Source organism: Cyprinodon variegatus, unplaced genomic scaffold (genome assembly GCF_000732505.1).
Source record: "Cyprinodon variegatus isolate N-32 unplaced genomic scaffold, C_variegatus-1.0 Scaffold864, whole genome shotgun sequence".
Taxonomy (NCBI): domain Eukaryota; kingdom Metazoa; phylum Chordata; class Actinopteri; order Cyprinodontiformes; family Cyprinodontidae; genus Cyprinodon; species Cyprinodon variegatus.
In genome coordinates, this window is record NW_015151317.1 from 144,332 (window position 1) to 167,003 (window position 22,672).

Genomic DNA, 22,672 nt, shown 5'->3' on the forward strand with positions numbered 1-22,672 from the left:
TGTAAACATTTTGTAGTAGAAATGAATGAGGTAGAGCAACAGAAAGTGAATCATAGTAAAATGTAAAAAGTAAAAGTAAAAAGACATATACATCAATATATGTTGTTTAAAAAATCTTAAAATACAAGATCTTAAAATACAATGGGTGAAATTTACACTCTATTTGTGTAAGAAGACTATTTCTACAGATATTTAAAAAAAGGTTCCTGATCAAGTAAAGGAAAGCTGGCCATTTTTAATGAAACAGTGTATGGAGCACATTACAAGACAATATTGGAAGTAAAATCTGTCAGACTATTCCAAGGATTTTTAAACTGCTAATAGATTAACTTTTCAGTATTACAACCTGTAAACATCGTAATTTCCAGTAAAGGAATTTTTTTCTATTCGATTCTAATCTCAAATTTCCAGTCAAAGCTACAAAAGAACTTTATAGATTGAACCATATTAGGCTACTTTGTAAAATTGGTCCAGTCAAAGTCCAGATAAAAACTGAGAATCTGTAACAATAGATTCTCTTGAAAATCAATCCAGTTTGACGGAATTTTTGTTGTTCTGCAGAAAAATAAGCATAAATCGTAGTTTTTAGATGCGGAAAACTTATGGACAGAAAAACTCCAAAACACATCTGTCTATCTACTATTGCTTGTCTTTCAGAGTCATGGGGGGCTGGTGCCTATCTCCAGCACTCTGAGCAAAGGTAGGGTACGCCCTGAACAGGTCACCATTCCACTGCTGGGCAACACTAGACATACAACCATACACACACACTCTCCCACCTAAGGGCATCTTTGGACTGAGGGAGGAAGATAGAGTGTCCGGAAAGAACCAATGCATGCATATGGAGAACATGCAAACCCCATGCAAAAACTCAGTAGGCCAGGATAAAAAATCAGGAGCTTCTTGCTGCAAGGTAACGATGTTCCACACTGCACCACTGTTTATGCACACTGCACATCTGTTTATGCCCACTCCAAGCCATCTGTGTTTAAATTCAGCCAAAGCTTACACAATCTACTCCTTTTAAGATGCATAGAAATGAATTTCACATCTTAGATTTTGTTTTTTTACTGAACATTATTTGTCCTTTTATTCATAGCTTGCAGTTTTTGATTTGTTTGAGCTTATCAAAAAAAATATATATAATGCTAAATAAAACATTTTAAAGTTTGCAGCTGTAACATGACAAAATGTAAGAGTTGTATGCAATGTATCTTAAGGACAGGTTTGTGGTTTTGCCAGCATGTGATCGTGCATTAGTGCTTTTTCCATCTGATGCTTTCATTTTACTTTCTCTTCTTAGAAGCGCCCTGCCCAGATATGTAGGAATTAGGCCACATCACTCACTACCAACTTACTCAAATCAAAGTGCCGAATCGTGAAACGAGCAGCTGGTGTCATGTGCCTTCATTCCAAATGGCTATCTGCCCCCGTTACTAGCCTGGGTTCTTAGTTGGCCAGCTGAAGTCGTAGGGGGAGAGAGGGTTAAGGGTGGCTGACATTACAAGCTCTTGTCAGAAAAGTCCCCCCAGCTTGCAAATTTATCCAAGGTAAGCTTCTTTTTTGTGCATGACTCATAATGTTCCCAGATCGTTTCTCACCTAAGGCTGCTTATTAAGATTAAGTGATAACTTTGTGCCATAATGCAATAACTTATTAATTTAAAAGGCAGTTTACTGTCATTGCCAGAGCTGTGGTGAGCTGAATATCTTTTGTGACATGACAAAGCGCTGACAAGTTTTGTCTTGGTTGCCTTCCCACTATGCATGATTCCATTACTTTAATAAGGAGTGGCTCATGTGCTAAGAAGTGGTAAACATCTGATGCAATGCAAAAATGAAGTATAACAGACATTATGAATTTTCCTTCACATTACCGAATTTTGCTACGAACACAATACACTAGACTAATTCTTTATCTACCACATTTTCCTCTAATCATACATTGTTTTTATATACATCAAAAAATCAAACTTGATTGAAAATATGATTGAAAAAATACTGCCATACTTACACTTGTTTCTCTGACTGGCATCCCATCTATTCCTGGTTCAGGACAGTTGTCCAGGGGGGAAGGGTAAAAACAATGGGCAGCTGACTAAGAGAGGGCTTTGACACAACTCTAGAATAACCTCTGAGTATGGAAGTCAACAACCAGTAAAGTCAGATGGGTGTTGAAAAAAAACAGAACCAGTGGGGGGAGAATTAACAGAGATGTTTATGCACTTTTATTTCATTGAGGAACTTGCAAAACATTAAAGATAGGTCCCTACAGAGTACAACTATAGGGAAAGTGGGAAAGTCAAGTTTTCATTAAACCAAAACCAGACGTAGAGTTGTAGCTGTTGATAAAGGCCAGCTAACAAGCTATAACTCTAAAGAGAGCACCCTTTATTATTATTTGCACCTGTGGTGAAGTTTTGTGCAAAAGCCTTCCAGAGAATAGTTGTCATGGAGACATGGTTACCCCAAAAGGCTAGTCTTTATGCAGGTATCTAATTATATTATCACACCTGGATAGTCCTGGTTACTGTTTATTTGGGTGAGAAATGCTGATAAACTTAACTTCTTTGTGTGATGGGGTTCAGTGTAAAACTGCACTTTTAGAGTGCCTTCTCAACAAACCGTTTGGGCCAATTTTAACCATGCCAGAATCCAGTTTTACAGAAGTCAGATTGATCCCAATCCTTTCAAAAGACAGCACCGGTACAGCTATGCATTTATGACTGATGCATCTGGATCCTGGAAGGGTTTATTTGCAGTGAGACGGTCTGCCCTTTACTGCATGCAATAGGAGACGATGTGATGGGCTGTAAGAACACTGTATTCAAGTGGAAGATGGTAATTGGTAAATGGCCTTTCCTTATATCAGGGGTGGGCAATTCCAGTTCCTGAGGGCCGGTATCCTGCAACTTTTAGATGTGCCTTTGGTTGGACACACCTGAATCAAGTAATTAGATGATTGAGAGGACTCTGGAATAACTTAGTGCATGCTGAGGAGGTAACACAGCCATTTGATTCAGGTGTGTTGGACCAGTGATGGATTTAAACGTTGCAGGATACCGGCCCTCAGGAACTGGAATTGCCCACCCCTGCCTTATATAGTGCTTTTGGCAAGTCAGGAGACCTGACCAAAGCGCTTTAAAATCACACACTGATGGGGGCAAGCTACATTGGAGCCACAGCTGCCCTGGGGCTCACTGACTAAAGTAAGCCTGCCGTACACTGGCTCCACCAGTCCTTCCGACCACCATCAGCAGGCAATGCAGGCGAAGTGTCTTGCCCAAGGGCACAACCACACTGAAACCCTCTGGCTGCAGGAAAAACTCCTTCATCCAACGTCACTGTCAGATGAAAAGGAAGATGAAAAGAAAGGAAAATTAACTAAAATTCAAAGACAAAATAGCTTAAACTGTCTTGTGGGGTTACATAGTTTAGTAGAGACATGAAGATGAATACGGTAACTACATTTTAACACCAAAGTCTTAACATTAACCCCATAAGATGAGTTTTCTTCATGACTTTTTTTCTTCATGATCAGTAAAATCACCGATTGAAGCCGTTTGGCGTGGTCTAAATATCGGTGTAAATTGTGTGACTTTAAAAATTCATCTGTCTAATCCCTGGACTGCCCAGACTTGATCAGCAGTGTAGAGAAGTTGCCCAGTATGACTAACAGGCAGTGATCAATCCAGGGGTTGCTCTTTTGAGCTTATACCATCACTTTCAGGTGGACCAGATGTTACCAGTTTGGATGAGCCTTTGGACATGCTCAAATGAAGCAGACAATATGAAGCATAAACTGTGGTCCATTTAAAGTAACAAATGTAAAAGCTTTGGAATTGTTTTTGTTGTAATTACTGCACCCTGTGTAGTGTGAATATAAACGTGAGTCTGCATCAAGTCTTGAATGTTATAGTCCTTACTACATGAAGGTTTTTCTTGTCTTAGGGATGCCAGTGCCAGTTTTTTAGACACACAGAGTGTATACAAAACGAAATTTTGCTCAGTACAACACTCACAACATTTCCATTTCTAAAGTGCAGCACTGATAAAATGTAAACATGGCAATCAAATGTAAACATAAGACTGGTATATGATTTACAGTCTTTCCAACATTCAGCATTTTTTTAACCCTGTTTTATACAACATTAAGCTTTCTAATGGAGGTGGGGAAGATGCCTCTTCCCAGAGGCCAGCAGGGCAAACAATCCATAGTGGGGGTGTGAGGTCAGTTTAGTACTACGGGCTCAGGATATGCAGCGCTGGGATGAAATGTCTTTTATTGATGGAAGAGCAGCCTTGATGATCTTCTTTGCAGTTCTCATTAGTCTCCTTACCTTCTTTCAGTCTGAGGCACTGCAGCCTCCACCCCACGCAGTGAAACAGCTGTTCAGAACACTCTCTATTGTCCTTCTGCAGAAGGCTGTGAGGATGGGTGAGGGCAGGTGGGCTCTCATCCTCCAAAGGAAGTACATATGTCTTTGTGCCCTTTTGACCAGTGAGGTGGTGTTTACAGTCCAGGTGAGGGTGTCTGTGATGTGCACCCCCAGGGATTTGGTGCTGCTGACCACCTCTACAGCTGTTGATGAGCATTAGAGTGTGGTTAGGCCGGTTCTTTCTGAAGTCAACTATGATCTCCTTAGTTTTCTCTACGTTCAGGATCAGGTTGTTGTCTCTGCACCAGTCTACCAGCTGCTCCACCTCCTCTCTGTAGTCCTGGTCATTGTCCCTGATGAGACCCACCACCGTGGTGTCGTTTGCGAACTTGAGTCATGTGTCATCATCAGGGTGAACAGCAGGAGGCTCAAGACACAGCCCTAAGGGGATCATGTCCTGAGGGTGATGACATCACAGGTGTTCTGTCCGACCCAGACTTACTGAGGTCTGTCTTTTTAAGACAAACAGATGTAATCCATAACTCAAATATATAAATGAATCAGTACAATAAAATACAGTTTTGTGCATCAGCCTTATAATAATGAATAACATTATTTGAGTCCCAACTTTGAAGAAATCTAATCACAATCAAATATAATGGCAATCAATAAAAGGATATTGATCTAAGGAATACTGGGAGAAGTATGAGGTCACAGAATTTGCAGTGAGTAACTGAAGCAGTGCGCATTCAAAAATGATTGTTTAGGTTGGGGTCTCAGCCACCAATGCAAGTAAAGTTTCCCAAAACCAGACGATTTATGCAGGCACTTGGTTTAAAACAGGTTAAAAACAACATATTAAAGTGTTATTCTTAAGCTGTCTTATTGGGGACCAGATTATCATGATTTAAATAATAACGTGAATTTTACTTCTGGTAGAATCAGTTCAATATGATGTGTTGCAGTAAATTATAGTGGTACCTAAAAGTTACAGATTAATATTCAAAAGCTCATAGCCTCTCAGATGTGCTTAAAAGTTAAGGGTGATATTATATTGCACTAAAATTGTAATTATTTTAAAACATTCTTTAACCTTCTTTACCAAAGACCCAGAAAATGTGAAGGAGGCCGTTTACATCATAGATCTCTGGTTTCAAGCATAAAAAAGAGTTTAGGTATTTTTTTTTTAACTATGAAAATAAATTGAAAATAAAAAGGTTATTTCTCAAAATCAATTTTTTTGTAAAGCCAAAGATACAGCTTCAGTATGCTGCTCCGAAAAATGTAATACCCGGTGCTCGAAAAGGTTAAGTACTCATTTAATTGCAATTTGATTGCAACTAAACCGGAGCAAGTATTTTGCTATAAGAGGGAAAACAGTGTTAATATAGCTTTTGTCTATTTGTCTCTGAAATGTGCTGGCATGTTACTTGGATCAACTCAAGATTTGGTAAGAAATTAATAATTTTAATAATTCTCATAGACAATCTCTTTGACTGCAGCAAAGCCCTCATTCATATAGATTATGTCATGCATACATTTTTTCTCCATTGCAAAGGGAAGAATGCAGCAGTTAATACTGACTCTATTGCGTGTTGGACACCCTTCCTCTGTTGTCCTTCAGATATAAGGATCTAGTTTACTTCTTAGAGAAAAACACGTCAATTTCTAATGTCCCCGTTACACCTTGACGAATTAGCCAGCGAACCAAAAACCTTGCAAAAACGCTGACATACGCTGGATAAGCTATGGATACGTTTTGTATAAGTTATGAGCACACGAAAGTACACTGATGCACATGGAAACGTTGACATACGGCGAGTATGTCGAGAGCATATGCTCATACATGGGCCATAAGTTACAGGTAAGTTATCTGATCGTTGATATATGTTAAGTCTAAGTTACTCAGAAGTTGTGGTGTCTAGCTTATCCAAAACCTATGAGTAACTTGTGTATACCTTATGCGTAACCTATCAAGAACTTATCACCAACGCATATCAATTTATCGGACATGTTCCAGACGACCACTGAACGTGTTTCTAACCTACAGCTACTGCATATTGGCACCTTTTTGATATAAAAGGGGGTTCACAGGAGGAAACCGTTAATACTCATCCAGACTTCATCCCCATCATCGGGTGAGCAAGAAGGTGAGTCTGATGGATCCTCCCTGTGTTCATGGTCATGGCCACGACAAACAAACTTCCTTGCAAACATGACGTTGAATCTCCTTTTGGTGGGCAGTTAACAGCAGCTAGGTCAATACAGTGATCAAAGATATTTTTTTCTGCAGGCCCGGGTGCCTCCGGGCGCGTTGCTGCCCCCCTCAGGGCACTGGTTTGTGCATCATTTCATGGGCCTTACACTACCATGCGTTATGTATAAGTCAGGCTGTCGTTGGAAATAAGTTCTGGACTTGTTATTAATACTCTATGTTTATGCCCAAGATTTAAAAAATACATAGAAAGTTCAGCGTATGCCAGCATTTTACTATATATGCCTGTAAAATGTTCTGACTCTTGAAGGAGGCGGTCGCACTATCCTGCTGCTCTGAAACTCCCTGCTATGTTTCTGCTTTGCTGTGTCTTGTCTTTTCTGACCTCTCTCTTCATATCACCTGACTTCAAACAATGGATCTGGTCAGATGGTCTCTCAATCAATCACATTTTTCTCAACTAGAGGACATGGAAAAGGGACGCTTCCTGTCCTGCTTGGACATACTTCGTGGGATACACCATAGACTCCTGGAAAGGTTGGAGAATGGTGCGTTTTATGATGTTTTCAGTGGCGGATGTCCAAGATGCTTGAATTTTTAGATTAATGATACTTGCATTTCTCGTGTTTGGATTTTGAGGATATCTGATCTATCTGCAATTACAGAGGATATTGGCGGCAATTTGGGCTTTGATCAGGCTGCTGGCGGCAGCTGACACGCTCACAAAGGCTTTGCACGAGCCGGACCGTGGGCTGAGCCATAAGCTGGTTGCGATTGAACGCAGGCTGGTTGTGGGTGTTGAACTCAAAGGTGAGATGGGATAATATCTTGGATGTGCACGTTTGCTTCAAGGTGGAAAAACCCAACAAATTTGCAACACTGGATTCGGCATGTGGAGCCAGCAAGAAAAGACTCAAAAGCTGATGGAAAATTTCTGAGCAGCCTTCTCTAGAAAGAACTGTTATTTTGGATTCGGCTTCCCCAATATCAAAATCTCCCTTAGAAGTTATGGTGGAAGGGAACACCTGTGGATGCATCCAGAACTGTAGCACCATTGATAAACTTCCATCCTATGAAGGACAATTGCCTGTGGAAAGCATTCATGGAAAACTTTAATGCACTCACAAGATTGACTTTCATGTGGCTCCAGCCTCAAATGTTTCCCTTCTGCTGAAATGTTTGTCTCGTGTTACATATGTTTTTTTTTTTCTGCTTAGGTGTTTTTTAATATCTCAAACTGCATCCTGTCAAGAATAAAGTGTGAAATAAGGTTTTTTTTTGTTACCCCTCTCCCTCCCCAATTTGGCTCCTATCTTTCCACAGAGGTAAAGGCAGCGCTATAAGGTAACCGCCTCACGGTGCGGCCCTTGGCAGCAGTAAGAACGTGCACACGGCAGCGTTCTGTGGCACGCATGGCCTCAGTAAATCGTTCCCCCTGTCAGCCCCCCTTCCCAACCCAATGTATGTGATGTATGTGATGAATAAATCACATACAATACAGTTTGTAGTGAAACTGAAATCTCAATAACAATGCAAGTTGTAGTTGACAATAAATAAATTGATTGATTGGTTGGATTTAGGAGATTCTGGGATGTCAGGCATAAGCGGTCTAAATCTGCAAGGTGTCACAGGGCCCTAAAAACCAGAAGAACCAGACAGAATGTCATGAATACTAAGACATAAGCAGATCTGGTACATATCAAAACAAAAGCGTTTTAATTCATCCAGGTGATACAAAATGTTGGAGCGCCCAAAAAAAATGTTGCCAGTGTGAAGCCTGCCTCAATGTACTTTGAATGCTGTTGCCATGGTTATTTTGACATTTGACATGCTCTCTGACTATGTATAGTACACTCTAGCTATTACCTTGCATCTTTAGGAGTGGGGACTGAGCCTTCCAGCTAGTTTTTTGCACATCCCTATATTTTCCCAAATTTTGGGATTTATAAAGGAAAGATTTAACACAACATGTTTGCAGTTTTATGGTTCCACATTTTTTTGTGTAATTTCAAAATTTCTCACTACTACCACAATTTAGTACTGAACCAACATACTTTTTTACACGAGGCCACAGATGAGACATCACTATAAAATATGGTTGAGAAATAATAATTAAACGGTTGTTTTCAATATCTAGGCATAGTTTGCTGCAAGAAAATGTGGTTACAGTACTCAGTATTTTTCTTGTTTTTTGGCATTTTTTCCCCAGTTGATTTAAAGAAAAGGTAGAACATAATACAACATTTTCAAATAACTTACAATTGTATAAACTTGGCATTTATTTCAAAATAAACGTATCATTAAACTTGTGATTAAGTAAAAGGGTAAAAAAACAAATCATTTTGAAGACAAAGTTGAACTGAAAAAGAAGGAACAGTTTAACAGAACTCCAGCTTGCAAACTGGCAATTCTATAAAAAAAAAAGGTCAAATACAAAGCAACCAAAACTATGAAGCTACAAAATGGAATTGGCAAACTGATCGGCACTCAGCATTTTATAACCTGAGCAAAACATCTTTGACTTATTTAGAATATACTGAGCTATCTAGATCCATTTTATTAATGATTACCAGCTGCTTTAAAGCTGCTTTAAACCAAGGAATATATTTTTGTATTATATCAACCTGAATAGTCAGAAAATGAGTGTAAAGCTGACATGTCTAGAGGCATGCAAGCATCTTGAATTCTGACAGTGAGGAGAGCTGACAGGAGAGAGACAAGACATGTTCAAACAGCTCTGTGTTTTGGAATAAGCCTGATGGGCTGCTCAGTGAAGCCACCTTGAATTGTTTTTGCTGCTTGCTGAAGAAACTGGAAAGGAAAACACAGTAGAAGTATAATAAAGAACAGTTAAGATTGGGGGAGAATAGACACTCATATATCCACGTATACACGTACACAGCCATGTAAGCAGGGCGTGGGTCAGAGGTCAAATGGCCCTGAACTCTCTTCCTTCAGGTTGAGCACATCAGAAGTTCCTCTGTGTGCTGCTCTCCATTTATTTTACTCATCATCCCTCATCAGGCAGGGATGCCCTCTGACCTCAGTGCTAGGGTTACCTGTCAGTGGACTGTCTATTCGTGAGCACGGGGCATGAAGCTTTGGTAACATTTGTCTTTAGTGAGAAAAAAGAAACAAAGAATAGAGGGAGTGATTATTTGCAGTCATCTTGAATTTAGTTACAAAAACCTTCGTTTTAATATTTTTGCTTCACATTTAGATTTCAACAAGCTCTCTTCGTGGATGACAAGCATGTGTTTACTAAAGGACAAAAGATCGGAAAGAGCAAAGTTAACAGATGCCAGTGTACTAATTCTTACTTTATTTACCTACAAAAAAACACCCTAAAAGCATCCTAGTATGTGCTGTCAGCTATCAATCAGAGAGCCGTAAGTGGGATCCTTGAGTGAAGATGCTATCAGCCCTGCCTCATATACACTCACACCACAGTTTCCTTATCTCTGTACAGATAACAGATCCCCTTTCACAGCGAGCGACCAGCCACACTCCTCTTTTAAGATCTCTTTCTCCTTCTGTGTCTCAGCTGTGCTATAAGCCGCTTCAATTCAAACAGGGGCCTTAAAATAACAAACAAAAAAAAACAGAAAAAAAACAGCCAATTTGTTCTTGTTCCTGTGTAAAATTCAATAACTGTGCCTCTTGCATTTTAGCAGTGTGGTGCTTGCAGAGGCCACAGAGGGAGCACACTACTGATTCTAATCTCTGATGCTATCAGCCGCTGGCAGAAACATGATACATGTCTCAGTTTACAAATCTAGATGGGCGTGAAATTAAACGAAAATCAGATGAATGGAACATTATTAGTTTCCTGCGCCTGTACCTTATTGTTATTAATGTCAAACAATGTATTTCTGAAAATAAATTAATCAGATTTTTGTGTCTGCTGGTAAGAAAACACATTGTTTAATCCTATGGAGTAAATTTGAGATCTTGTGAGACCTTGAGACAATTTATAAATTTTGCTTTAATTTTTGTTGACAGTGGGCCATTAGGACAGTTCTGCTCTTTCCTTGTTTTTGGGGACTTCCACAAGACCACAGCAAGTTGAGCCTAATAACAAAAACAAGCATCCTGGTGTGGAACTGGTCCCACAGTGTGAGGACCTTAATGAGGAACATGTGGAGCTACCCAGACACACTGTCAGAGGAAACCTAATCCCTCACTCCCTTCTTTTTTTCACCCTCTTTTCCACCTCCCTTCCCCCCATCCCTACCATTCTTTCTTCCTTACTCTCCTTCGGCTGTGCTCAGTGTTCTCTGTGTCCTGTCTTTTCACTTTGTACTGTTACTTTTAGCTCCTCTCTACTTCAAACAAACTAGTTTGCCTATGCCTTCATTTTTCTATCAGATGGAGGTGTCATTTTAGTATCTGCACCTTTTCCAATAATGTAGGTTAGGTTTTTACTCATTTTATCTAATGTTTACCCACCAGTGCTTGATCTTTTTCCCATTTCTTTTAGCCTCAATAATGCATATATGCTGGCATGCAACACAATCTGCTTACAAGGAAAGAGAGGAAAAGAAAGAGCTCTTTCTCCACACATCAAGCTTGACAGGTGGTCTCTAGGTTCCTTTTATGTGCTGAATTCATCCTTACCATCCACCTGGATCAATTCACTGTTTGCTTCAGTGGCCATTGGTGCTTCAGTGTGGAACGTCAAATCATTCAGTAGAAAGAAGCTTACTGAGAAAAATCTAAGGCTAAATTTTTAGCCTTCCACTTTCTAAATGGACTTTGTTGACTAAAGCGTATTTATTTCCACTAATAAAGGTAAATACTGTGCTTTCTTTCTCAGGAAATGCCTCATTGTGCCTTTGAAGAAACACACGATAGCAGGTGAGGACATACTTCTTACGTTTGTGTTCACAAGCAGTCATAGAGAAAATTATAACCAATACCTTTATTTTTGGTGGTGGTGATAATGGGGGGTGGGGGGGTTCAAATAATACCACAAAACACACCTCATAGGAGTTTAAAATAGGCGAGCCTCCAAAGTTAGCTGAATAAACAGGGTAAGGGAGATCCCTCAAGGGGTTAAGAATGGCACACCATATCCAATGTGATGAAAGCCCTTAAACAAATAGTTTTTTAAGTCAGGATGTGTTAGCAGGTTATAAGCAGCTACTATTTTGCCTGCAGTAAAAAAAAAATATGGTGGGGGAATATTCTTCCGCAATTCAAACAATGCTCCAATCTCAAAAACTATACAAATTGTTAACATGTTCTTTGTAGAAAACCCATTGACTACACTGGTGATGTACCACCAATGACTTTCCTGTGTGAAACACTCTCATTTAACATTTAACACAAGTTAACCAGACGTTAAAATTGTATGAAATGCCATTAATTCATAGCTGCTAAGTTTCATTTTATCTCAATCTGACATACTTCTTATATGTAGAAGCTACTCTGCTCTGATTGTGTCATATGTTTGGTTCTGTCTAAGGGTTCCCACAAAATGAAAATGTTGGAAACTCTCCCCTCATCCAACAAATCTCATAAAAAGCTATCAAAACACTATGAAGCCACATACAAGTCTTTTAAAGTAAGCCTCAATGTATTGACTCTGGACATTCTTTAGCTTTTTGAAAACTAGATCATTATTTGGTACTAAACTAGAAAGTAATAATAATGCGTATACTGTTGAAACATGTGACCTGTACACCAAGTGTATACATATCGGACCTTCCCCAAAATAACCCTGTAAAACTCTTTCATGGGATTGGGGCGACCACCTGAATCCCACAATTGTATGACTAAAACAGCCTACTGCATGTGTACAGAGAACCCAGTGATCCAACGACTGTCTGGGTTCACTTCTCTCTCATAAAATCCCAGGGAGGGCACAGAAGGAGACCCAAAACTACAATCCTAATGGTCCAGCAGCACCCAAACAAATCATGGGCCCTGGATTTAACCACAGAAATTGCACAAACCTTAAGTCAAGTGAGCATGTTTATGTAGTAATTCGCATGCAGGTTAAAAATTCTTTGCTCAAATGCCACAAAAAGACCCACAATGTATCTGAGGCGAAAAAGACGGAAATCTGGTGGGTCTGTGTGCCTCGCAGATGGTTCAGCCTCTCAGCAGCTGTGCAAATGAAAGACAGAGTGTCGCTGAAGGAGTGAGGAAGATGGAAAGTTGGCCACGCAGGGATAGAGTAACATACAAGAGGCTAAATGGAAAAAGTAATGGAAAATTTCATAGTGTGCTGATATTTACGGAAAGAAAATCCTTCGGTGAACACTGTATTCTGAATTTTAAATGGTTCCCGTTCTAAACTAGGACAGCTATGTTTGGTATTTATCTCTCACAACTGTCAGTCCAAGCCCAATATTTAGGCTCTGAGTGTGGTGTTAGAAAACAACAGGTGACAAAATCCTGCTGATGCTGAAAACTCACACATTTGTTCTTGGTGGGAGGTGGGAGGGAGAGTAGAAAAAACAAAAAACAAGAAAAAAAAAAAACAGGATCTTTGTGCCTCAACTAAAAAGTTACCTGTGAACAGAATCAGCTTTAGCTTTGCTCTTGATCCTGATCTTGCTTTGATTAGCCATAAAGCACTAGCTTTTAGGTAAATTAAAACAGCTATGCAGACAAAAAAGAGGAAAGTTTGATACAAAATATGTCTTATTTACATTAAAATAGAACCGCATTTGAAAACAATTCAAACTACATTAAAAAAATCATATAAAAACCTTAAAACAAGCTGCAGTAGAATCACATAATTAGAAAAACAATGCAGAGTGAACATCATAATGGAAATTACGGTAGTGATTATTAGTTGAGTCAACCATGCAAAAGGATTTTTCCCCCCAAACTTTTATTGTTATTACACTGTCACAATTACAGAGCAATGAAATGAACTCTCTGTATTTAAGCCATCCCCTTGGGTAGCAGGGGGACACCATTGTGCAGAGCCCGGGGAGCATTGTGGGGTTAAAGGTCTTTTGTTCAGGAACTCAGAGTGGCCGGCTGTGGGAGTGGGGCTTGAACTCAGAACCTCAGGATTCCAAGTTCTATGTCCTAACCACTAGGCACTATTCCCCCAAATGTCCCCTAAAATCTAGGGCCCAGGGCCCGGTGGAACTTTAACTTTGCTACTCAAAATGTTCTTTATTGCTTATGCTCTTAATAAACTGACTATGTGTGCAAGGGTGTAACTTTGTGAGGAAAGTTGGTGGGGACACTTTAAGAGTGGTGGCTGATGGACCTACAGTACAGTTACTTGACACAGATGCTTTCAATAGGGTTTGTATTTTCCAAAATTGAGCTCAAACATAGATCTATTGAATGGTTTCCTATTGTTGAGAACACAAGAGAACCAAAATAAACTGATAATTATATTTATGTGTAGTTAGACATTAAAGTATATTAAAAAAAAAGGATGAATAACAGCCGATTATGATGCTAACAGCAATATATCATGCCTCCCTAGTATGCACACAATTTCAGTTTCATTCATCCATCCATCCATCCATCCATCAGTCCATCCAGAAAAATGTGGATTGATTGATTGGATGTTTTCCCTTTCCACTACATCAGTGATTATCCTCCTTCAAAAGCAGCAAAATCAAATTTAGAAATGTGTCCCACATATTGCTGAGTACGGAAGAGAATTAGGGCCACTGAAGAAAAAAAAAAAGTTAACTGACTTTTTAACTGAATTCTGGGGTTAAAATCAGAATTCTGACATTAAAGACAGAGTTCTGAGAAAAAAAGTCAGAATTCTGAGATTAAAGTCACAATTCTGAGATTTAAAAAAAAGTCGATATTCTTAGAATAAAGTTAGAATTCTGAGATTAAAGTCAGAATTCTGACTTTTTTCTCATATTATACTGAAATAAAATCGAAAAATCAGTTAACTTTTTTTTTTTTTTTTTTCCAGTGGCCCCAATCATCTTCCGTAGCTGAGAGCAAAAGTCTATTGAAATTATTGGTGTCCCCACCAGTCCTTCAGAAAGTTACGTCTGTGTTCGTGTGGCAGTGTAGAAAAAACATGGACTGTGTTGTTTATAACTTTCAGAATCCATGAAGTTTTATTCAGGATAATCTTAATTTCACACCGTTCTTCTCACTGTTGTTTAAAGCCTTTTTTCCCCACTGTCTCCCCACCCCCTCAGTAATTACTGCATGTTAATATCAAGTGGTTAGCGAATAATTGGTCTTTCATTAGCCAGCAATCAGCCCTGGGCCCCGTCTACGCTTTCAGGGCCCTCCCCCTGAAGACAGGGCCCCCTTTTTGACTGACAGCGCTTTGGGAAGGCTCACTGATTCTGTGTGATTTCCCGCAGCCGCAGCGTCGATGAGAAGCAGTCGAAGAACTCCATTCTAACTGAATGGATTGGCATGGGGAGAAGCGGACCTCAAATCACGGCTAAGCGGCAGCTTTGGGACTGTTTAAGCTTCACGATGGTTTTACTTGCTCTGCTGTTTCGATCAGGTAAGAAGAACAGCTTTTTTTTCCTCCCTTTCTTCTCTCCCCCAGCCCTTCTCCCCCACTCCCATGCATGAGTCCCTGAAACGGATGTGTAGCAGGGAAAGTTAACTTTTTACTAAAAAGTTGTTGAATATGAACTCCTTGCTCCTTTTTTAAAACGCTTTGCATATTTGTTCCAAAGTTGTACAGCTTTAACTCAAACGCTACGAGTGTTTTTGGAAAGTTTTTCGGTCCGCAGCTGAAACAAAGTAATGTTGTTTCCCAGCCTCCTGTCCGCTCTACTAGCTGACCAGCACGAGTCCTCCATCACCAACCTTAGAGCTATTTATTACTGTTTTAACAACTCATAACCACTCTAAACAACGTGTTTCTAAAAGTTAAACGGTCACCCTCTTTAACTATTCACGCTGTTTGAGTGTATTTCTTTATTTTAACTCGGTTTTGTACCAAGTTGCGGCTTTGCTTCCAGCTAGCATAGCTCGCTAGCAGCAGCAGTGCTATTTATTTAACAGCCGTTTTTAGCCGTTTAAGTCATTAAAGCTTTACTACGCTGCGCTTTTTATCATATCTATTGTGAAAGATAATCTGTTATTTTTTATTTTACATATTTATTTTCTTATTAACTGTATTAGCCAGCATGTATAGGAACTTTTTGGCCTCTGAACGTGTTGGACGCCCCCCCCAAGTTTGGAGTTAAAAATCACAGATTCTCTCTCTGCTAGTTTGTTACCAGTTATTTATTATTTTATTATTTTCAGAAAATTTAATTAAAATTCCAGTCTGAAAAACTGCAGTATTTTAAAAGCTATTGCTACAGTGTTATGTATGAAAATATAAGAACTAAAAAAAAGTTTTTTAGTTCAAAATACCTTTGATTACATCTCAGATAACAACAGAGATGGAAATGGATAAAACTTTATGATTAAATCTTATTTAAATGCATCTCTTATGGAAAAGGAAAATGTGACAGAACCATATTTTTTTATGCATGTAAATGTTTATTTTGGTGCTGGTTGGTTACTTTGATTTTTAACTAATTGTTCTGTGTAAATAAGTTCATATTGTTCCAGTCTAGGCATGGGTGACATTACTGTATTATAACCTTGTTTGCTTTTATTTGCTACAGTTTTACAATATCACCATATATTCACACAGAAGTTTGAAACTAAAATGCACATTTAATTAAATGTTGTATCAAAAGAAAACTAATATTCCTACTTAAATAATATTCAGTTATTTATTATAACGATTAAAGTAAGGTTATCTGAAAAGATTATTGTAATATCTTTTTGGACTTTAATTAAACTGTTTTAAAAAATCAGGTTTTTCCTTTTTTTTATCAGATGAATAAAGGAGTGGCTGGTTAGTCAGGCTATCTGCTCATATAGCGTATGCAGCTGCTTGTTAAACAGTCTAATTTAGTTTTATGTAACCAGATTGCAAGAAAAAAGGGTTCTTTGCCTTCTTTAAGCCAGCTGACTGGCAGTTTGTAGCTATACCAGAGGCATGAGTAGTTTTAAGTTAGTCAGAAGAAAGTCCAACATTTTCTCTGGTATCCCATTTAAAAGTGTGAGACTTTTTTCTTTTTTTGCTGTTGTGAAACTATAACTTGATTTAATGAGACACATAACCACACAGATGTATTTCAGATTGATTTTTGTAATTTGTATATATTCATCGTAACCTGCTTGTTTCAGTGGAAAATGAGTGTTTGGTATCTTAACATCGCTTGAGATTATGTTTAGGATAGTGTACACTGTGCCTCTCATTTAAAGATCATTAAAACAAAATTGTCTCTGTTTGGCTTTCAGACTATTGTTTAGTTTTCCAGCAACATACTATAAGGCACCATTTATAAATTACTCTTCTCTTTGTTTATTTTTTTTATATGGATGGATAAAATGAGTGATGATAGACAGATTAAGGAGAGCATTTAGAGATAAGGAAGTTCATTAATGCCATTGTTAGATATTTGTTATACAGCTGAATGTTGATAAAGCATTTTCTTTTCAAGTAGCCAACATTTCAAATATGTATTTTTGATACTTTTACATCCGTCCTATTTTAAAAAAAAATGTATTTTTAAAAAGTTATTTAAGGGAAAGGTATTAGATAACTTAAACAACATTGAAAAGTTTGTTTTAACTCAACGGTTGTTCTTTTTATCATACTCCCTTACATGATCTCAGGAAAACAGTTGATTTCTCTGATCTTGAATCATCTGCCTCAGCCATCAGTATAATCATGGATTAAATAAACTCTTTTCTCTTCATATAATCCACATTTACTCAATAGTAGGGGACTGTTTGGGAATTTACTTTCCTTTTTTTCGTCCCCCCCCTTTTGTTTACCACAAGGCCTTCACACTTCCTGGTAGGTATTTAAGTGCCAGAGCATAAAGACCCTTCAGGGAGATGCAGGGTTGTTGATGGCTGGGCAGGCTCTGATTGTCAAAAACTGTCTGTCACAGCAGACTCCAGTGACCTCGCGGCAAGGCTGGAATTCAGAAGAGGGATGCATTTAACGTGACCTCTCACTCTGCATCATAGATTTATTCAAGCTTAGTTTTAAGTGCGTGACTGTGAAATGCATTAATAAGTTCTGGTGCTGTTCGTCTTTGTTTGGCCCGTTGGAATGTTAGATGGAGCTTGGGAGTGAACAGAGTATTCTGTTGCAGCGCTTGGAGTGCACCCTGTCAGAACTGCCTCCAGCCTCGTCGTAAAAAGTGATGCATGTGTTTGAGATTCTGGCTGATTCTGTTCCAGAATGGAAATATTTCCAGCTCACAGCTATCCCAGTCAGCACAGACATCTTCTCCAAAAACAACCATAAAACTCAAATAACCCTGATAAATCCTCATACTCCTGTCACCCTTCCAAGTGCTAGGTGTATTTCTTTATGTCTCGGTAACAAATAACCTGTTTGTGGACCCATTACTAAAACTCAAGCACAGAGTTTAGGTTGCTCAAGCTAAATATCACTTGACGGGCTTCCAGGTGGGACTGGAAGTCGCTGAACTTTGTGGTATTCTGCTTTTAGTCTAACGTTGCTGTGTAGCAAGTTTGATATGTGTGTGTATATATATATATATATATATATATATATATATATATATATATATATATATATATATACACACACACACATATCAGTCAGGTAACATTCAAATGAACCACATTTGAACACCCTGAGGCAAACTAGCCTTGGTAAGATTATTTTTGTAGTAAAGTTGTTTCTGTTGAAGAAAGAAATGTTCTTGGTGCACAGTGGGAGTTCAGGCACTTGTGGGCTCACACATTTGGGGTTTTCAGAGGATGAACATGCTAGCTGAGAAGTTTGTTGCCTTAGGGCTGAGGTAACTTATCAGTAAATGTCGGATAGATACTTGCTGAATACATTAAGAGATTTTAAAGCGTGTTTGAAGGCAGGATTTCTTAAAAAGGAGCAGCAGAGGATTAATCTACAGCATAATTGGCAAATTTTTTGTCTTTAAAGGTGCAATGATCCAAGTTTTGTGGCAGTTTTTTTCCCTACTTCTACTGGTTTTAGCAAACACAGAAGTGATTTCTTCTCCCGATGCACCATTCAGCGTTTCTCTCAAGTTATTCTGCCATTTGCAGTAATCCAGAATGTATGTTAAAAGCAACAGTGATGTCACAATGGGTGTGTAAAAGAGCAGCCAATGCAAACATTGTTTATTTTTTGTTTCAAATGAAGACATGATAGGTGCAAGGATTGGGGAATTAATTGCATTTGCAATATGATCAAAATCCTACAAAATGCAATTTTCAAATTGCAGAAGTACTTAACTTTGCCCTGGTTACATATAAAAACACTAAAAGACTTTTTATTTTTTACTCCAGCCCATTAGATGGTGGTAATATCTTTTAGGTGGGTTTTGCTACCTTAAAAAAAAAAAAAAGTGAGAAAGTTATCACCAGCTATGCACACAAGTAGAAGTGAGCACTTCTCCAAACAAAGATTACAGTAACGTCCTGCAAACAAAGGATTTTGGACAAGGAATCTTTCAATGTCATGAAAAACCTCAAACCCTGTAATAAATCTTTGACATGCTTGTTACTACAAAGGAAAATTACAATAACAGTATTGGTTGAAAATAATTGCAATTTAGATTATTTTTTTGGGGGAAAATCGTCAGCCTTCGATTTTACATTTTGTACTTTTGAATAATCTAATTAGCATTACTAAAGCAAGAGTATCTGTGTATAAAAGTATATTTTTGTTGTAAAAATATACCTATATATACTTACTGAAAAATATATTTTTTTGGAACCAGTCATTATTCCAGGTTGAAAGCAACACATTTTTGATCAGCAGCACATTAGTGGTTTATCTGTAAATGTTTTGTTTTGTTTTGTCTTCCAGCTCATTGCCAGCAGTGTCGAATCCAGCGGTGCAACGCAGAGTACGTAGGCTCTACCTCACCCGCCAATGGTCTTCAGGAAGAAGTGGCTTTAGATGTGGATTATTGCATCGCCCTACGGGCCTACGCACAATGCACCCGCCGCCAGGCACGCAGCTGCCGTGGTGACCTGGTCTACCACTCTGCCGTTTTCCGCATTAAGGAGCTTTTTGCCCAGCACAACTGCTCCAGCGACGGCCCCACCTCCTCTGCCAAGGTGCCCAGCACATCTAGGCCCGGCGTGTCAGAGCTCTGCGACTACGAGAATCGGAGCCTTTTGTCGGCCTCATCGGGTCAGCAGAAGAAATACGCCCACTGTGGATTATTTGGAGACCCGCACCTAAGGACTTTCCGGAACGAGTTTCAGACGTGCAAAGTGGAGGGGGCGTGGCCTCTGATTGATAACCGCTTCCTGTCGGTACAGGTGACCAATGTACCCGTCGTCCTTGGTTCCAGCGCTACAGCAACTAGCAAGGTGAGCAGGAGGCTGGAACAGTCTAAAACTTTTTGTTTCCTTTCACCCTACGACAAACCTAATTTTTTGATTCAAGTAGAGCAAAAGAAACCTTTTAAAATCCCTTGAATACATATTTAGAGATCCACAAATATTCCTCTATGAATGCCAGTAAATTACAAACAGCACATATAACAGTAAGTTGAAATTAGCATGCTAGCTCACAATGCTGCCGTTAGTGGCCTCAAACATACGAAGTGAATGGCTGGTGCCTCTCTAGTCTGACACATTCCTTGCAACTTGGAGCTTCTTTAGGTTCCTGAGGGGAGTGGGGGTGAAAGGAGGAGTCCTTCGCTGGTGTTGAATCACAGACATGCATCAGTGCTCTACCTTTAACACATGGGTGGTCATATGGTAGTGATTAACGCTCACTCCAACATTTTCCTCCACCGCCACGATCTGGAATGTTTTTTCACCCCTCTGGTCAAATAATTAACTTTGTGCTTTTTGTGTAAATATTGCAGGGTTTGGAAAAATAAAGGAATTATTGGCCAACAGGGAGCAGTTTTGATTTTGTTTTCTAAAAGAGACTTCAGGCAAAATTTTCTTTACATGTTTTTTTTTTTTTTTTGTATCTTTAAAGCTTTAATGAGGTTATCTCTCTTATAGTTATGTTTCACATCTCTCTTTTCTTGGGAATTTCTTAAAATATGTTAAAGAGCAAACGAAGCAAAAGAAAAAAAACACACATACAGAGAAAATCCTGCCATATGAGATTTTAGACCCATGTTATGTCTGTGCTGTCTAAATTCTTACTGTGTCAGTATAGAAGGTCAACATTTTGGTTTATTAACCATTTTTCATCTGGCAGAAAGCAATCTAAAAAAATCTAGTATTTCACTTAAGTGTAAATATGACCAAATACTTTCCTTTTTCTGTTACTAAAAAAATAACAAATTTAACAAAGTTTTAAAATATAAATTATTATATATCGGTGTTAAATGTCCCTACACTAAAAGCTTGAAGAGAAAATGTTTGATGCAATACTGTTGCAGGCTCGCCCAGGCGATAATTGGATTTCTGCTGCCACCTTGTGGCAAATAAGTGCATTTTTTTTTTTTTTTTGCTAAGTCCTGGCATACTGTTTTCTTTTCAAAGTATTTGAGAATGTTAAAGTGTGAATGTTTTATGTTTATAATTAATTTTATTTTCTTTTTTGAACTCATTTTCAGATCACTGTGATTTTTAAGACGTATCAAGGTTGCACAGAGCAGAAGGTGTACCAAGCCACAACTGAGGACTTGCCCCTGGCCTTTCAGGATGGGACTCGAAGTGGCGGTGAGAGCGGCAGTCTGACCATCATGGAGAGAGGAGGAGGCGGCGGCGTTGGCTCTGGAGTTGTTCGACAAGTAAAGATACAGGCCCGCTACATTGGTACCTCCATCATCATCAGGCGTGTAGGCATCTACTTGACCTTTGCCATCCGCATGCCGGAGGACACCCTGGACTTCTCTGAGGATAGCGGCGGCCTGCAGCTGTGCCTGCACGGCTGCCCGCGAAATGAGCTCATCAAGGAGCACACACTGGGCCGCCAGCAGCCGCGCCTGCAGGCCACAAACACAGAGCTTGGGCCGCTGCGGCCCCCTCACCAGATCTACACGGTGGAGCGTGCCACAGCCAAGTGTAGAGAGACTCTGCAGGTGGAGGATCTGTACTTTCAGTCCTGCGTGTTTGACTTGCTGACAACAGGAGACCCAGAGTTCTCTATGGCAGCCTATGGCGCTCTGGAGGATTTAAAGGCGTTGCCGCCCAGTAAACTGAAGCAGAATTCTCCAAGGACTCCTCCGGTTTTTAACAACGGAGCAACACAGACGCTGTCTGCACCAGCATTCAACAGCTCCTTGCTGCCACTCCTGTTTCTCATTCTACTGCTTTTGTAAGAAAAAAAAAGACTCAGAAATATAAAGTAGAGAATGGACATAAAGAAGACATGGTGGCATTACCAGCTTGAGGAAAGAGTGACTAGAACAACAATTTATCTTCATGGGGGATGAGGACGGTACGATCAGGGTCTTCCATTTTTCTTAATTGAAGGATCTCCGTTTAAAAAGTTGACATTTGTGTGGATTTATAGCAATATTAAATCATTTTAAGAAGAAGTGCAACTAACCAAGTGTTAGTTTCACTTGGAAACAAATTAATCATCAAAGCTTCTATTAAAGTTTAACCCCAGACTTGTCAAACTGACCTTGAAAGTAACAGACAAGGTTTATTGTAAATATTTCATGTTTCTGATCATGTCTGCTCTTCAACACTCTATTGAAAAGTCACTTCATTTGTCAGTTTTTGTTTTATTTTTATGGAAGAGCGATGTTGCCTCCAAATCCCATTTAATCCAGTTATCAGAGTAGCACTTACTGTTTTAGCGGCAATTGTTGAGAATTAAATGGGTTTTTATGTCTTTAATCTGTTGATCCACAAATTGGCAAACAAATACACAGGATCCAACAACTGTACATGGAAAAAACTACCTATCCTTTAATAATAATAATGTTTGATATTTAAACATTTCTCATCTTTTGTTTAACACTCCCTCTTCAAGCTGTTCAGCTTCCAGTTTTAAACATAAAAAAAAACAAATCTTTATATAATAATATATTTAAAGAGTGTATATATGTCTTTTATATTATGTAAATACCTTGTATAGATGTTTTAACTGTAAAATGTTTTACATTTGATGT

General features: G+C 38.9%; 1 protein-coding gene across 1 annotated transcript; it reads left to right on the forward strand.

The window, feature by feature from the left end:
* Window positions 1–1,455: 1,455 nt before the first annotated feature.
* LOC107099381 (repulsive guidance molecule A-like) lies at window positions 1,456–22,451 on the forward strand. The gene is made up of 5 exons (XM_015397477.1): window positions 1,456–1,550; window positions 11,410–11,450; window positions 14,909–15,057; window positions 19,441–19,952; window positions 21,164–22,451. Exons 2-5 carry the CDS (start codon window positions 11,413–11,415, stop codon window positions 21,869–21,871), a joined length of 1,407 nt encoding a protein of 468 aa, XP_015252963.1. The 5' UTR covers window positions 1,456–1,550; window positions 11,410–11,412; the 3' UTR covers window positions 21,872–22,451.
* The last annotated feature ends 221 nt before the right edge of the window (window positions 22,452–22,672 follow it).